The sequence below is a fragment of the Nicotiana tabacum genome, chromosome 22 (genome assembly GCF_000715075.1).
Source record: "Nicotiana tabacum cultivar K326 chromosome 22, ASM71507v2, whole genome shotgun sequence".
In the NCBI taxonomy this organism is placed as follows: Eukaryota; Viridiplantae; Streptophyta; class Magnoliopsida; order Solanales; family Solanaceae; genus Nicotiana; species Nicotiana tabacum.
This window is the reverse complement of record NC_134101.1, coordinates 29,588,209-29,606,521: the sequence shown is the minus strand read 5'-3', so window position 1 is coordinate 29,606,521 and position 18,313 is coordinate 29,588,209. Positions and strand designations below refer to the sequence as shown.

The 18,313-nt window shown below is 38.2% G+C and overlaps 1 protein-coding gene across 1 annotated transcript; it reads left to right on the top strand.

The window, feature by feature from the left end:
• The first annotated feature begins 7,146 nt into the window (after positions 1-7,146).
• Positions 7,147-8,703, top strand: LOC107823848 (uncharacterized). Its single transcript, XM_075242761.1, has 4 exons — positions 7,147-7,304; positions 7,449-7,730; positions 7,836-8,325; positions 8,440-8,703. The coding sequence occupies exons 1-4, from the start codon at positions 7,147-7,149 to the stop codon at positions 8,701-8,703; spliced, it is 1,194 nt and encodes a 397-aa protein (XP_075098862.1).
• The last annotated feature ends 9,610 nt before the right edge of the window (positions 8,704-18,313 follow it).

Sequence of the window (18,313 nt, the reverse complement as noted above, 5' to 3'; positions counted from 1 at the left end):
GATTGTTATTTAAACTGAAAAATTGATAATACAAGTTAAAAACTTATATAAATATACTAGAGAGAGAGGGAGATAATTCTTTCTCAAAATGGTAGTGTAACGTATGTGTTTTACAAGTGATAGGGGGTTATTTATAGCCAAAAACTAAAAATTATATAGTGTGTTCTAATGTCATTCATGATGTCATTAGGAGTAAGTGCTAGCTAATGTCAGGGATGATGTCAGTTGTGATGTCAGTGTGATGTCACGCTGATATAATTTCTGATTAATTTTCTCAGAACATTAATCATAAACTGATGATGATTATTTCTGATGATGATGATTTTTCAGACGAAGATACTTACTTTTGTTGACCTAAAATTTGTATCTTGAGGGAATCAAGAATTTTCTCCATTTGATCAAGCCTACTGGTGGAACCGACTAGTTGTGCATTTGTAATGGACTTTTGTTGTAAAAATAAAATTTGGGCAACATCTGTTACAACTAGATACCGCGGATGAGATAGAAACCACTTGTCTACTGCTGACACATAGGCTTCGGATGAATCCCATTTTTGTACCATTTGCAATGGCCTTGGAGGGCTAACCACGGTAGTCCTTTATGACCTTCTGGCTTGTGGAAGGAAAACTTCTGGAAGTATATTCATGGGATATAAAATCTGTGGGAAAATTAGAGAAGTATGGGTACCTGTGGCAAAAATAATCATATCCTTCTTTTACTGGTGCGGGGAGGTTTTCAACTTTATGACCATAAGCAGGCCACCACTGATGTATAAATCACCGAGGGAATTCAGAGGTTAATTATTTGCTCCAGAGGATAAACCATGAATGCTTTCCAAGTTGGTTTTAGAAGGTGAAAACATTCATCCACGCTACCTGGTAGTCATAATAATTATAAAATTGTGGATCAAAAGGCTGAGAAATTTTTTTGTATTTGGCTGGATGGGTTCCCCATTCTTTTGGTGAGATTATTTTGTTAATCCACACCGTAGTATGTGTGACATATGATTGTGTCTGCTTTTCTTTGTGGGGTTTAAACAAGCAGGATCTAGTATCTTTGAGAATGAACTCATAGTATTTTTGGGTATGTTTGTGAGTGTTTTGGATGAAATTGGCTGAAGGGATAAGTATTTTCTTAGCTACCTCTTGGGGATCGGAATGCCAGAATTCTGGGTCAATTTGAATGAGTGGGTAGACACTTTTATTCTTAATATAAGTGGGTTCCTCGGAGGAGGAGCCTTTGCTTGAAGAAATAGATTGTGGCACTGGTGAAGAAAGTGCCTGATTGGTTGTAATTTTTGGGATGTTGGATAGACATCCAGTACCTGCAATGGGGCTTTTAGCCTCCAATATTTTTTGTGTGGTGCGTCTAGCAACCACAAGAAGTGAAGAGTCCGTGTGACTTTGGGCCGCCACGGGGTTGGAAGAAGATGCGTGGCTTTGTGCCGCCACATTGGAACAATAATTTTTATATAATTGGTACTGATCTCTCAGTTGTTTTTTAAATAGGCTAGGCATGGTCATTTGATCTTTAATTCCCATGAGTTGACGCCATTGCATGAATTCTTCTTCTGTCCAAGGTGAAGACATGGTCTGTGCTAGTTGAGTTTGAGCTTGTTAAGATTCTTCTTCCTCAACTAGGTCTGCCTATTTTTTGGACTGAAAATTAGAATGGGTCCTGAACTTTCTATTATATGAACTTAGGGGACTCCGCTCATGGTGTAGTCTAATGGCTTTCTGTATTTGGGCTAGCTTGGTCTAATTGCGCCTTTTGAGAGTTGCTTGGAGGCAATTGAAATGGTTAGTTATTTAGAAACAACATCTGTAGCAGTCTGTTTGGGTACTGCTTCAGTAATATTTTCCTATGGCGGAGGAAGAGCAGGTATTGGAGGATCTGAAATTTTTATTTTCTTTTTTCTTGGCATTTTATCTTCCCTGCAAGAATTCTCGGGTAAGAAAATATGGAATAATGTTTGAGCTCCCTTTGATATATTCTATATCAAAATCAAAAATAGATAAAAATAGCTTGTCATCTAGCAAATATATGTTTATAAGAAAGATTTTGTACATCCTTTTGTAAAATAGATTTTGTAGCTTTACAATCAATTCTTAAAAAAAAATTAATTTAATAAATCAACTTAAAATTTATAAATGCACAAAATAATTGCTAATTGTAGGATAATTTTGTTGGAAATTATTCTAATATTTTGATGCAAATGCAATAGTTTGTCCCTTGTCATCTTTTTTCTGCTTTAAAATGCCACCATAACCAATGTCTGATGCATTAGTCTCAACTATTTTGAATGCAGAAGGATCAGGGAGAGATAAGCACGGAAGGTCTTTGACTTTCAATTTGATTTTTTTGATAACGTTGGTGTGGACTGAAGTCCACAGAGGTGGAAGTTGTTTCAACCTATCGTTGAGAGATTTTAGCAAATTGCTAAGGCTTAGAATGAAATCCGATACATAATTAACACATCCTAAAAATATTTGAAGCTGGGGTTTATCTAAAATTTGGTCAGAAAATTTGTCAGCAAATTGTATGGATCTTTGAATAGAGACAATGGTTCCCTGCTGGATATTGTGCCCAAGAAATCGAATGTTGATTTGAAAAAGACTATATTTGATTTTTGATAAAACTAATCCATTTTCTTTGATAACATTAAAGAAAACCTTTAGATGTTTAAAATGTTGATCACTAATCCATTTTCTTTGATAACATTAAAGAAAGCCTTTAGATGTTTAAAATGTTGATCTTTGCTAGTAGAAAAATATTAAAATATCATCAATATAAACAATAATAAATTTTGAAAAAGGATTAAAAATATCATTTATTATCCTTTGAAATTTGGAAGGAGCATTTTTAAACCAAATGGCATTCCATTCAATTCTTATTGTCCAAATAGTACCGTAAAATCAGTTTTATACCTTTCTTTGGGATCTATTTGAATTTGTCAAAATCCTGATTTTAAATCAAATTTTGAAAAGATAGTTGCATCATAAACCCTTTGAAGTAAATCCTTTTTATTTGAAGTAGAGTATCTAATCCAACGAAGTGCTTTGTTCAAAGGTTTATAATTGATGACTAATCGAGGACACCTCGTTCAATTTCAGAGTTTTTATTGACGTAGGCAGCACAACTCTAAGGGGATTTTCTTGGAGATATTATGCGTTTTCAAGAAGATCATCGATTTTCTTTTGACAATGGATGGTTAGCTCGTGATTTATCTGGATAGTACGAGCTTTTGTGGGGATGGTGTTTTCATCAAAGTCAAGTTCGTAAGGGAGCCTAACAATGTGTTTCTTGCGATTCCAAAAGGCTGTGGGTAAATCAGTACAAAGTTCTTCTTAGATTTTGGTTTCTAAAGTTTTATCTTGGATTAGAGATAAGAATCTCGAAGTTGCCATTGTAAACTTTGGAATACTACTTCTTCTTTGAGAAAATTGATCTGTGCTTCTTTACTTTTTATGGTAGACAAGAACTTTGCCATCAGAGGTCTATCAAAAGGAAGAAAGGTTCTACCTCTTATACGTTCGATTAGAATTCCTTATTTTGTTATCATAAAAGGTATGAGCTCTACGATGAAGGGAGTGCCTAATATAACTAGATTAGTAAGGTATTTTACTAATAGGAAAGAACTTGAGGCTGACAATGGAGAATTTTCTTAGGAGGTTCTAACTTCAACATTGAAGAGTTTAAAGCTAATTCCTAGTTTCCCGTTGTTAGCAGCTCTAAGACCTTCTTTAGTTTTTTCAAAGAATGTGGTTGGAATGAGCCCTTCTTGTATGCCATTGAGATTTGCACCTCTATCAAATAAGGCAATGATATCCAAGGTAAAAGACTTATTGGCAATTAGGATGACTCTCATATACCATTTTCTTATGAAAATTCTGGAGAGGTAGTTGATAAAAACTTCTTGTTCAACTGGTTTAGTTTCAGTTAGTTTGGGCTCTTCAGGTTTGGTAGAGAACTGCTGGAGAACAAGACGGTCTAATTCTTGTCTAGCCTTAATTTCTTGAATTTCTTCCTTAAGGAATGCTATCTCACTTTGGAGATCTTGGATAGCTACTATCTTAGGCTTTTGGAAAGGGAATCTACTAAGGATATCAGTAATATTGTAGGTATTGGCAACTTGAGGATGATTGGAAAAGACACTAGAGGAAGATGTAGAAGGCTTATCTATTATTTGTTTGAATTGCTCGAGATAATACTTCTTTTGCTCAGAGTCTTGGAGATTGCTTATTAATTCAAGAAGAAGATCTTGTTCTTTGGAGAGAACGTTAAACGTAGGTTCCTCTTGACTAGACTCAGATGAAGGTGATTTTGTGTCATCATCTTCGAGTTGGTTAAATTGTTGTTCAAGTTCATCATCAGCAACATCAGAAGTGTCACTATCTTCTAATAAAATTTGTTCGATCTCGTAAGAACAAACTCATCTAAATCAAGATTTCTTACTTTGTTATACAACTTGCAGTATTTGGCTATATGACCTGGTTTGTTGTACTTGAAACATTTGCCAGAATTGGGAGTTTGGAAGTTTGTTGGTTTATGTTTACTAAGAAAGGTTTTGGATTTAGAAGGAAACGGTTTGGTCTTCCTAAACTTGGTTACAGAAGACCTATATTTCGTAATCTCCATATCCTTGGTTGTTCGTCTCTTATGAGGCTTTTTACTACAAGGTGGTAAACCAAATTGTTCACAAAACTACCTAGATCTCGGCGAGTTTGTGTTCTATCTTTGGCTAATTGTCTTAATATCTTATCATGTCGACAAATTTTGAGAGCGACATGTTGAATGAGACTGGTAAGTTGGCCATATGTGATTTGTTCGTAAGGAATAACATCACCAGAATGCTGATTTTGGAGTTCTTCTCTAACTAAATCCTGAAGAAACTTAGGTAGGCAATCTAGGAATTTTTCTTTCCAATATGGGAGATTTCCATAAGGTTTTTCGTATTTTCAGGTTATACCATCTGAAATCAGAAAGGGTTTTACACTTAAGGTTGTTAAGTATCTCAGAAGATCTTTCCCTAAAGATACCTGGACCACCTATGAATATTTTGATAATGGTATAAATCAGGGTGTTGGTTGAATCAGGAATGGTAAGGCCATCCTTAAGAATTGGTTCTCCCATTGACTCAACTCGGACACTTAAGAGAATTTGGTTCTTATCTTCTTCGCTAAGATGGGTATCCCACCATCCCTTAAGTTGACCTGTGAAACCTGCTACTAAGACATGGGTAGTAAGCTTGTCAGAACAACTATGAGAAGTTCGGTATGCAGTGGTTACCATAGTCATTTGTTGTAATTTGGCCAAAATATTATATTCAGGACAACTATCTATGTTCCATTCATAGATATTATTGGCATTATAATTGTTTTACATAATACTGAGTTTTTCTTTTAAGGCTACATCAGGATGGGTAGCTCTAGAATAGTATAGTCTTTTGGGGGTTGATGTCAGTTAAAAGTTCCTGTTCTAACAGGGGAAATTTCGAGGGGAGGATTGTCATGAAATTGTTCTGACTGTGAATTGGTTTCTTGGTCAGAATCTACTTCTCGGTGAACCTGTATAGAAGAATCGTTTGTTGGGGTATCCTGAGCTATCAGGGTTTTCTCAATTTCTAGGATCCTACGCTGAAGGTCAGAGAACTGAGGATAGTCTTTAGCTTGGTGGATCCGAAGTTCCGTAGCGAAAGTTCTAGGGATCTCATAAGGTTTTAATAAAGGGATTGAACAAATGGATGTTTCTGCTGGCTTAGAACTAGTAGATGCTGAAGGTGGTTTTTTAATTAAATATTCACCAAGAGATTCTAAATTGATTTGAAATCTATGACCAACATTTGATTATCACGAATTCAAATTCTAATGAGGTTCTAGCCACCAAAGCTTAATATTGTATTAGTGGAAAAAAGGTATGACACGTTGACTATCAACAAGGTGACAGGGCATGGTACGTGGACCATCGATAAAGCGACAAGTGGAATTCTTAATTAGAAGAGTTAAAGAATGCGAAAAAGGCATGGGTGAAACACCCACGGGGTTATACTGAGAAAATAGCTGGATCTGACAGCTGTAAAAGGAGAAACAAAAGCGGAATAAATAAAGGTTCTTAAGAAGGAATGATGCACGAACCCGTCATAAATAAGGAAGAAAAATCCATACGGGTACATGAAATCTTTAGCCATAATTATTTCTGTTATAGATGTATATGGTAACAGGCAATCAAGACAATTAATCCTATTAGTGAGTCCGAATTAAATAAGGGAACCGTTATAATTGTATGACCCTATATATGGACTGAGACCTCATTTTTAACATCAACGGATAATTATTGAAATTTATATAATCATTCTTTACTTTATTCTCAAAGTTCTAAACCGTAATTTTAGGAGTGATTACCAATCTATTTCATATTTTATTTGTCACTTATTTTCATTCCTTGATTTATTATTCAAATTGTTGGAAAAGTGAAGTAAATCTTGGTTGTCAGTAACCCGGTTTCTTCTAGATATTGACTTTGACCAAGAAATCTATTTTTGGGTTAAACAAATTGGTTCTGTTATCGGGAATCTAATAATCTGTTCACTTTCCAAACTCCATTTTTAACAACCAAGTATGTCAACCGTTAACGAGAACAACTAGCTGAAGCAACAAGGTGGAACTCCACTACACCACACACATATGGGAGCCCCTCAGCAATCCCGTGGAAGTTCACCTAAAAGGTCTGCTTCGCGCGCTGATGATCAGCAGGGAGACGACCAAACCGTGGAGCAAGATTCTCTAAAGCAATTGATTGCAGAACATGTGAACAGTGCACTCCTGGCTTTTTTCAGAGGATTACCCAATGTTGCACAAACTACTCCACCAGTTAATACAACAACTTTGGAGAACCCGCGTTCATCTTGATAATTATGGAAGTGGAGAAATTCCTAATGAATCTCGTGATGGAGGGTCAGGTACATCAAATAATTCTAATTTACAAAGTTTAGAGCTAACTTTGCAGAAATAATTAAAGGAGCAAAACGATCGTATAGAGCAAATACATGGCGTGCCTCCCGTGATCAAAGGTGTGGATATTGACAAGTATTCAAAACAACCCTGGAAGCCAAGTGCGACACCTTTACTAATTCTCAAAAAGATTAAAATGCCTGATATTCCCAAATATGATGGAACAACTGACCCTCGAGAACACGTAATTGTGTTCACTACCGGTGTGAAAGGCAATGATTTAACCAAGCAGGAAATCGAATTAGTTTTGGTTAAAAAGTTTGGTGAAACACTCACAAAAGGAGAGTTAATGTGGTATTTTCAATTATCTGAAAATTCTATTGATTCTTTTGTAGATCTTGCAGATTCATTTATAAAAGCACATTCAAGAGCTCAAAAAGTTGAAAAAAGGATGGAAGACATCTTTAAGGTTAAACAAGGGAGTACAAAATTGCTCAGGGAATTCGTAGATAGATTCCAGCGGGAGAGGATGATGTTGCCTCGAGTACCTGATAACTCTGCGGCTATGGCATTCGCGAGCAACTTGAACGAGAAAAGTTTAGAAGCCACGGGGAGGTTAAAAGAAAGTTTGCGAGAATTTCCTGAAACAACTTGGAATGACGTGTACAATAGGTACAGTACGAAGCTGCGGATAGAAGAAGATACGGTCGCACAACCAAGGGCTGATGAAAAGCCAGGTTCGAGACGTTCAGAATCAGAAAGGAGGTCAGGTAAAAACAGGTACGAGCCATACATGGGACATGCATGGCGAGACTCTCGATCTAAACAGGAGAATGCACTATTTGATTCAAGATCAAGGTGAAAAGATGTGAGTTCTTTATCCAGGTTCAAAAAGGAGCGGGATGCCCGAAACAATGATTACAGTACACAAGTAAGGATAGGGGATTACAGCTTTAACATCAGCACCTCTGAATTAGTGGTTGTTTTAAGAGGTATGGGGGATAAGGTGCGATGGCCAAAAGAAATGAGATCAGATACGAACAAAAGAAATCCAGATTTCTGGTGTGAGTTTCATAATGATCATGGCCATAGAATAACAGATTATAGGTGTTTGCAAGGAGAGGTCGAACATTTATTGAAGCAGGGCTATCTTACTGATCTATTCAGTGAGAAAGGGAGACAATCATACATGAAGAACAGACAGGAACCCCCAAAACCTCCATCAACAAAAAGAACAGTCAACATTATAACTGGAGGAGATAAGGTCAATGATGTAACATATACAGCAGTGAAAAAGACATCAAAAGTCACTGTCACTATAACATTCGACGATGAAGACGTGGATGGCTTGATGATTCCTCACAACGATGCACTGGTAATATCTTTACTTGTACATGATACTAATGTAAAACGAGTTTTGATTGATCCAGGTAGCTCAGTGAATATCATTTTACTGAGGGTGGTAAATGAAATGCAAGCTAATGATAAGGTCATACCAAAAATACGGTCCTTGTTTGAGTTTGATAATTCAAGCGTTGTTACGAAAGGGGAAGTTGTTCCTACCACATTTGCAGAAGGGGTCATCAAGGATACAAAGTTCCAGGTGATAGACGCGGACATGACCTATAACATAATTCTAGGAAGACCATGGATTCATGATATGGACGTTGTCCCATCCACATTACATCAAGTTATCAAATTTTCTTCACAGTGGGGAATCCGTCGAATCCGCAGAGATCAACAAGCTTCATGAAGTATCAACTCAGTGGTGATTGAAAGCACATAAGCTAATGATGCAGATGCGAAATAGCAATTATAGAATTCAGTTGAGGACATTGCTGTTAAAACCTCAACTGAAGACACACAAGGACAGATTGATGTCGACTCGAGACCCGATGTGATTTAAGAGCCAGAGTAAAATGAGAACATTAAAACAACTACCGAGGAACTCGAAGCTATAATATTATTTGTCCACTATCCAGACAGAAAAGTTTACATCATAGCAAATTTGAGCCCAAAAATAAAAGGTAAGTTATTTGAATTTTTACATGCTAACACGGATTGCTTTACTTGGTCACACTCAGATATGATAAGTATACCACCGGAGGTGATGAATCATAAGCTAAATGAGGATCCATTACACCCACCTGTCAAGCAGAAGAAAGGAAGCAAGGGTCCTTCAAAAATCAAGTGATCCAGGATGAGGTACAAAAGCTTTTGAAAATTGATTCAATACGAGAGGTTAAGTACCCTGACGGGTTAGCTAATAGTAATACCGTTGTGGTTCCAAAAAAAGAATAGAAAATGGCAAGTTTGCATAGACTATACTGATTTAAATAAGGCTTGTCCTAAAGATTCATTTTCTTTACCGCATATAGATCAGCTAATTGATTCTACTACAGGTCATAAACTTTTAAGTTTTTTAGATGCATATTCAGGATATAACTAAATAAAAATGGACCCTCTAGATGAAGAAAAAATTTCGTTTATCATAGACAGGAGGACTTATCATTACAAAGTCATGCCAATTGGCTTAAAAATGCTGGAGCCACATATCAAAGATTGATGACTAAAATATTTCAAGAACACCTGGGAAAAACCATGAAAATATGCATAGACGATATGTTGGTCAAGTCAACACATGCGGGGGATCATTTTCAACACTTATCAGACACCTTTGGGATTCTACACTTATCAGGCACCTTTGAGATTCTCCGCAAGTACAATAAAAAGTTAAACCCGAAAAAATATGCTTTTGGCGTGGCTTCGATTAAGTTTTTAAGTTTTCTTGTTTCTAATAGAGGTATCGAAGTGAATCGCGCACAAATCAAAGCTATTGAGTACATACCAAATATACTCACGAGCAAGAAAGAATTGCAGAGATTAACAGGCAGGATAGCAACTCTGGAAAGATTTATATGAAAGTCATCAGAAAAAAGTTTTAAAAGCAAAATCAGTTTGAATGGATTGACGAGTGCCTGTGAACAACTAATTTTTGACCACATCCAAATTCTATACTATTTTAGTGTAAATATTTTTTTTTAGGTCTGATATTTTAAGCTTTTATTTTACTTTTTATGGGTTGTTTTTAAAAATTACAAAAACAAAATAAAAACAATTCACATACTTATAGTAAAATTTTATTTCTATTTGTAAAGAGAAAAAAGAAAATTTACAAACAATATTTGGTTTTTTTTAATTAGAATTTTATTAAGTAAGCTATAGAATCTTTCTTAGTATCATTTAAAGTACATGTAAATATTTAGTTTTCGTATATTGTAAGAAATATTGGTTAATCTTCTTATCTTTATAATTTAATTTATCTTTAAAAATAATAAAGAAAAAAAAAGCAACTATCCCCATCCCACACTTGATAGGAAGATGTGGAGGTCGAGTATTAGGGTTGTAGGTTAGGAGGTAGTTGAGTCGTGCCTTATTTCATACCATTGTGGGACTAGCCATGTAGAATTTTTGTCTAATATAGCTAGTGGCAATGTTGTGTCTTACTATTTCGCTTTTCAGTGCAGGTCCTATTTACTAGCTATCGCTTTTGCTTTGCATCTTTCTTCTAGATTTCATGGTGTTCCTATTTTTCTTATGATTGTTGTGATGATACTAATATTGTCTCTCTTTGCTTTGCATCTTTTTTCTGGATTTCATGGTGTTCCTATTTTTCCTTTGATTGCTATTGTGATACTAATATTGTCTCTTTTTTGTCCTTTTGTCTTTTTATTTTTTTTAGCCGAGGGTCTTTCAGAAACAGTCTCTCTACTCCTTCGGGGTAGGGGTAAGGTCTGCGTACACACTATCCTCCCCAGACCCTATTAGTGAAATTTTACTGGGTTGTTGTTGTTGTTATCTCAATCCCATAATCCTCATTTTTAGCCTAAAACTCCCCACCAGCTCACGTCTCTCACCCTCACTTCCCATTTCCCCACTCATCTCACCATTAACCCACACATCTATATATAATACACACAATTCACATAAAGAAGGGGGGAGGGGGCACAATATTTTGAAAGAGAGAAGTTTGAACCAATCTGAAAACGAAAAAGGCAGTAACTAAGTAAAGACTCAAAAGAACTATTTGTTTGAGTTTTGAAGTTTCGTTTGTTGTTCGGGGTTCGTATAGTACGTGTTCTGCAGGTATTCACAAGGAATTTAAGGTTCGTCTATGTTTTTAAGTCCTACTTTGATATTTTTAAATAAAGCTTGATATTGGTTCTCTTAAGTTATACTTGAATTGTCAATATGTGGATATCGTGCCTTTGCTCGAGACTTTGGCTACTGTCTTTTGGATATGTAATTATTTTATCTCAGTAAGTTTACTTAGATTGATAGCACATTTTATCACCATATTTTATTCATTTGTGACTTTTTCTTTATGAGATCTCATAATTTCTTGCTAAACAAAGTTGGGAACGTTTGCATTTTTATTCAAATTCCATGAGTAGGATTAACTAAAAATATCATACTGGCATGAATTTTGCATCTCGTGGTTGAAGTTTTAAGGATGTCCAATTATTAAATAATCTAGTATGATTCATTTAGGTCTTTGTCAGGTTATGACCCTTTAAAAGGTTTTTTTTCTTTCTCGTCTATTTTAGGTGTAACTAAAAATTATTTTGACATCACACAACCACAATCTTAAGAGGTCGTCAATTGAACTAAGAATCAAGGATGGTGTTTTAGTTTTCATGAAACTGAGGTATTAAATATTTTTATAAGTTAATTGTCTAGCCTTAGGAATATGTTAATAATTATGAATGTTTTCATTAATGGAAAGAAGCTTGAAGTATGTTCTAGTCTTCGTGTGAGTCAAATCTGATTTTGTTTAGTAAAAAAAAAATCTTTAGAGTTGTTTATGTCTAGAGCATATTGATTGCAAATAACAACAACAACAATAACAACAACATACCCAGTAAAATTTTATTAGTGGGGTTTGGGGAGGGTAGAGTGTACGCAAACTTTATCCCTACCCCGGAAGGGTAGAGAGGCTGTTTCCGGGAGATCCTCGGCTCAACAAAAGAGACAATAATATCAGAAAAGAAACGAAATAAAAGATCTGTAACTACAAAAGAAGCCAGAGAAGTAATAATATCATCTTAAGAGACACCAAATAAGTGGAAGGGAATGCAATAACACAATACTAGACAAAACAACAAAATAGTGTGAACACAACATAGACCGCTAACAGACATAGACAAAAATCTATTAGACTACCCGGTACAAAGAGGGAAAAACTCTCTACTACCCCTAGCCTATAACCCTAATGCTCGACCTCCACACGTTCCTATTCAGAGCCATGTCCTCAGAAATCTGAAGTCGTGCCATGTCCTGCCTGATTACCTCGCCCCAATACTTCTTAGGTCACCATCTACCTCTTTTCGTGCCTGCCAAAGCCAACCATTTGCACCTCCTAACCGGGACATCTATGGTTCTCCTCCCCACATGCCCGAACCATCTAAGCCTCGCTTCCCGCATCTTGTCGACCATGGGAGCAATGCCCACCCTCTCCCGAAAATTTTCATTCCTTATCTTATCCAGTTTAGTAAGCCCACGCATCCATCTCAATATCCTCATTTCGGCTACTTTCATCTTCTGGATATGTAAATTCTTAACTGGCCAACACTCGTCCCCATATAATATAGATGACCTAACCACCGCTCTGTAGAACTTACCTTTGAGTTTCGGTGGCACTTTCTTATCACACAGGACTCCAGACGCTAATCGCCATTTCATCCACCCCACCCTAATACGATGCGTGACATCCCTGTCGATCTCCTCATCTCCCTGGATAATTGACCCTAGGTACTTGAAACTTTCTCTCTTGGGGATGACTTGTGAGTCGAGCCTCACTACCACATCTACTTCCCCCGTCACGCCGCTGAATTTACACTCCATATATTTCGTCTTAGTCCTACTCAACTTGAAACCTTTGGACTCCAGGGCCTGCCTCCAGATCTCCAGTCTCTCATTAACACCGCTACGCGTCTCATTAATCAGAACTATATCATCAGCGAACAATATACACCATGACACTTCCCCTTGAATATGGTGTGTCAGGGCATCCATCGCCAATATAAATAAGAATGGGCTAAGCGCAGATCCTTGGTGTAACCCCATAACCACCGGAAAAAGCTCAGAGTCACCTCCCGCAGTCCTGACCCGAGTCTTAGCTCCATCATACATATTCTTTATCAATCTAATATACGCTACCGGCACCCCTTTCACCTTCAGGCATCTCCAAAGAACGTCCCTAAGGGCCTTGTCATACGCCTTCTCTAGGTCAATAAACACCATGTGAAAATCCCTCTTCCTATCCCTGTACTATTCCACCAACCTGATACGGTGGATAGCTTCCGTAGTAGAACGACCCGGCATGAACCCAAACTGATTTTCAGAAATAGACACCGCCCTCCTCACCCTCCCTTCCACCACCCTCTCCCAAACTTTCATAGTATGACTTAACAACTTGATGCCCCTATGTTGTTACAATTCTGGATATCACCTTTGTTCTTGAACAACGGAATCATCATACTACATTTCCACTCATTTGGCATCCTCGTCGTCCTGAAAATAACATTAAACAACCCAGTCAGCCACTCTAAGCCTGCTCTACCCACATACCTCCAAAATTCTACTGGAATCTCGTTTGGTCCGGTCGCTTTGCCCCGACTCATCTTACACACAGCTCTCACTACCTCCTCAACCTTAATACGCCTACAGTACCCAAAGTCTCGGTGACTTTCGGAATGTCCCAACTCACCTAGCATGATGTTACCGCTCCCCTCTTCATTCAGAAGTTTATTAAAGTATGTCTGTCATCTACGCTTAATATAGGACTCTTTTGTCAATACTCTACCTTCCTCGTCTTTGATGCACCTCACTTGATCCAGGTCACGGGCCTTTCTCTTTCTCTCTCTCTCTCTATCTCTCTATCTCTCTCTCTCTCTTTGGCCAGCCGAATAACTTCTTGTCCCCACCTTTTCCTCCTAGTTCCTCATATAACCGACCAAACACAGCAGTCTTAGCCTCTGTGACCGCTAATTTTGCCTCCTTCCTAGCTTCCTTATACCTTACTCTGTTTGCTCTCCTCTGCTCCTCATCGGTGCTCTCCACTAACATAAGGTACGCCGTTTTCTTTGCTTCTACTTTACCTTGGACCATATCATTGCACCACCAGTCGCCTCGGTGCCCGCCATAGTAGCCGTTCGAGACCCCTAACACCTCTCTCGCCGCCTCCCTTATACAGTCTATCGTCGCCGTCCACATAGTGCTAGAATCCCCACCACTCTTCTAGGCACCCATAGCCATCAGCTTCCCCTCCAACTCATGCGTATTATCCTTAGCCAAAGCACCCCACCTGATCCTCGGTTGACCCCGTACAAACCTCTTCTTCCTCTTTATCACGATACAGACGTCCATCACCAGGAGCCTATGTTGAGTCGCGAGGTTCTCACTCGGGATCACCTTACAATCCTCGCACAACCCCCTATCACACCTCCTGAGGAGGATATAATCAATCTGGGTCTTAGCCATCATACTTCGAAAAGTAACCAAATACTCCTCCCTCTTCGGAAAAGTAGAGTTCGCGATCACCAACTCAAAAGCCCTAGCAAAATCCAAGAGAGAAGTACCTCCTCCGTTCCTATCCCTAAAGCCAAAGCCACTGTGCACCTCACCATAACCTCCAGTAGACGACCCAATATGACCATTGAAATCCCCTCTTATAAATAACTTCTCTGTTGCCGGAATACCCTGCACCACCTCATCCAACCCCTCCCAGAAATGCCTCTTAACCTCCTCGTCCAAGCCCGATTGCGGCGCGTACGCACTAACGACATTCAGAGTGCTCCCTCAAACTACTAACTTAAGCGCCATCAATCTATCATTCACCCGCCTAACCTCAACCACTGACTCCCTGAGCTCTCTATCTAGTTTTTCTACAAAATACCCACTCCGTTCTTGCCCTTCATGCGTCCTGAGTACCACAATTTAAACCCGTCCGCATTCCTTGCCTTCGATCCTACCCACCTGGTCTCCTGAACATAAGCTATATTGACCTTCTTATTCTGGAGAATCTTCGCCAGCTCTATGGACTTACCCGTCAACGTCCCTATATTTCACGATCCAATCCTCAAACTGCAGGATCCCTTGTTGCCTTTACCCCCCTCTATACCCCGACCCACCCCCTAACCCATGTCCTACCCCGGCCCTACCACCCGCCCACCCCGAGGACATGACCCTACTCTGCCATTACAAACCACAACTGTTATACCTGCGGTGGTCTAGACAACAATGCAACTACAGACAAGCAAAGGTCTAAACTCGAAGGTAACAAATATCACGAACAACTACAACAACAACTTAAGTAACATAGGCGAAAGATAAATAAGTGACGGGAGGTACTAATTCCCACGAATAGAACCCGGACTTTCGACTTGCTATACTCCCGATGCTGTGGAACCCGACGTCTAGTCCTTGTGACTACAAACCGGCCTGCTCTGTTGCGTTTGCTCGTACACCTCCCACCCATCCCGAAACATCCACCAACAAAGTGCTACCTGAAAAACACACAACACACAACGAAACCAAGAAAAAGAGACGAGTGCGGGACTGCCACCGTCACCATTGGTGACACACAGATCTGATGCTGGCCCGACTCGCCGGACAGGATGTCGCCAAAAAACAGTGACGATCCGTGAAATAGTGGAGCGACGCCGAAAAAAGAAGAAGATAGATGGAAAAATTATTAAGGAGGAAGGGAAGCATAGAGGAGGGGGTTGGGGTTGAAGCCGGAAAAAGAATAAGAGAGACGGAGCGGTGCCGGTGGAGCGACGATCGCCGGCCTAGTTACTGCTAGGGTTAAGAAGGGGGAGAAAGAAAAGGGGAAGAGAGAGAGAAAGGAGGAGAGAGAGAGAGAGAGAGAGAGGAGAGAGAGAGATAGGGGTGTGCTTACCTGGTTTACCCGACCACGCCGGTGCCTGTGCTGGAGAAATTCGTCGGCGTAGGTTACCATTAGATTTAGACTTATCGAAGAGAGAGAGTACTCGAGAAGAGAGAGAGTCATATCAATGCCTTCAAAATACTAAAATTCTCACTATTTCAGATATAATAATCTAACTAAAAAGAATAATTTTAAGAGCAGAGAGATACTATTATTTATATTAATTTAATCTAGCACTAATAAGCTGGTTTGTTTTATTATTTATCAAATCAATGCCATATTTAAATATTTGTATTAGTCTAGTATATCTTCTACACATAACAAATAATTGTGAGAAAGGAAATGAGCCATGAACTAATTCAAGACTCGTTGCAATAAGTAATAAAATATACAAATAAATGTCTCGAATCTGAAGAGACAAAAATAAATGAAATACTCTAAATATGCTAGAAAGTTTTAGACGCACTTTAAATATTAGCCCATGTGTTCATACCTGAACCTTGGATTGATATGCTTGAATAATAAAAGGATCATGTGCGCATTCCCGCGTCTCGATGCCTTTAAATTTAAAATAATTATGTTTTGACCATGTGTACATTATGTACCTTGGTTTAACATTCAATTTCAGATAAATACCTTGTGTACATACCTCATTTAGGTCAAAACAACTAATAAAATACAATAATCAATTAAGTGATAATAAGCAAATCATAATCAAATACAAGCATAGTCAAGAATTAATTAAGAATTGATTTAAGCCGGACATTAGTCAATAGAAGCGACTGTGTCAGAACCACGAGACTCGAGGGGTGCCTTACACCTTCCCCTCGGTTAACAGAATTTCTTACTCAGTCTTCTATTTTCGTAGACCATAAATTAGGAGTCAAACCTTCCATTTGATGAGGTATTCAAATAAAATGTGACTTGTAACACCAAAACTCAATTCCAAGTGGCGACTCTAAATAATAAACAATCCCTTTTCAAAACGTCACTTCAATTGGAAAAACTCTTCTAACTCTACCTCGTAATAGGGTTATGCGGGGGGAAAAGAGGTGTGACAGTGCCGACAAGCTCTCAAGGACCTAAAGGCGTATCTATCATATCCGCCTTTGTTAGCCAACCCAAAAGATAGTGAAAGATTGCTTATTTACCTCATTGTGTCAAAAGTAGCGGTAAGTGCGGTGTTGGTACGAGAAGATAAAGGTAAACAATCCCCAATTTATTATATTAGTAAGTTTTTACTAGATGATGAGACACGATATCCACACCTAGAAAAGCTTGTTTTAGCGTTAATTATGGGATCAAGGAAGTTACGACCTTACTTTCAATGTCATCCTATTTCTGTTATAACGGCTTTCCCCCTCTAAGAAACATGCTGCATAAATAGGAATTATCAGGTAGATTAGCTAAATGGTCAATAGAACTTAGTGAGTATGATATCATATATCAGCCTAGAACTGCAATAAAATCGCAGGTGTTAGCAGATTTTGTAGCGGATTTTAGCACAAATTTAGTTCTTGAAGCAGAGAAGGAACTACAGGTGTTTACCAGAGCTAATCCGGAGACTTGGACCCTATTTACTTACGGTTCCTCAAATGTTAAAGGAGAAGGATTAGGAATTATTTTAATTTTACCCTCAGGTGAAGTCATAAGACAAGCAATAAAAAATTATCCAATCATTAACAATGAGGTAGAGTATGAAGCTGTGATTGCAGGCATGGAACTAGCACAAAAACTTGATATCGAACAAATTGTGATCAACAATGACTCGCAGCTGGTGGTTAATCAAATGCAGGGGACTTATATGGCAAGAGAAACGCGAATGCAGCAACACCTGGAAAAGGTACGAGAATTGCTTATACAATTTTAGACATGGAAAGCCGTACAAATACCCAGGGAGGAAAATGCAAAAGCAGACGCATTGGCGAATCTCGCGTCTATCGCAGATGTAATAATCGCAGATGTAATAATCGCAGAATATGCCATTGTGATACATTTGTTTCATTCAGCACTCGATCAAACCAAGAGTGAGATAAATTTTAATAATTTAACTTGGGATTGGAGAAACGAATTTGTGAACTTTTTACAGCATGGTATCTTGCCTGAAGATAAGAAGAAATCACAATTGCTACGGCTGAAAGCTGCATGATATTGCTTAATTCGTGAAAATTTATATCGTAAAATGTTTGGTGAACCTTTAATACGGTGCCTCGGACCATCACAAACAGAGTATGTAATGAGAGAAGTACATGAGGGGCATTGCGGAAATCACGTCGGGGGAAGATCATTAATGAAAACATTAATAAGGGTAGGATATTATTGGCCAAAAAATGAAAGAAGAAGCAGAAAACTTTGTAGCCATGTGCGATAAATGCCAACTATATGCCAATAACATGCACCAACCGGCAGAGCT

What these genes read in the sequence shown, in the direction of transcription:
- LOC107823848 (XM_075242761.1), top strand. Translation starts at nt 7,147, where the DNA reads ATGCCTGATATTCCCAAATATGATGGAACAACTGACCCTCGAGAACAC. An exon ending in ACAAAAGGAGAGTTAATGTG is followed by an intron (nt 7,305 to 7,448) that starts GTATTTTCAATT and finishes AAAATTGCTCAG; the next exon opens with GGAATTCGTAGATAGATTCC. An exon ending in AGGAGGTCAGGTAAAAACAG is followed by an intron (nt 7,731 to 7,835) that starts GTACGAGCCATA and finishes TTCTTTATCCAG; the next exon opens with GTTCAAAAAGGAGCGGGATG.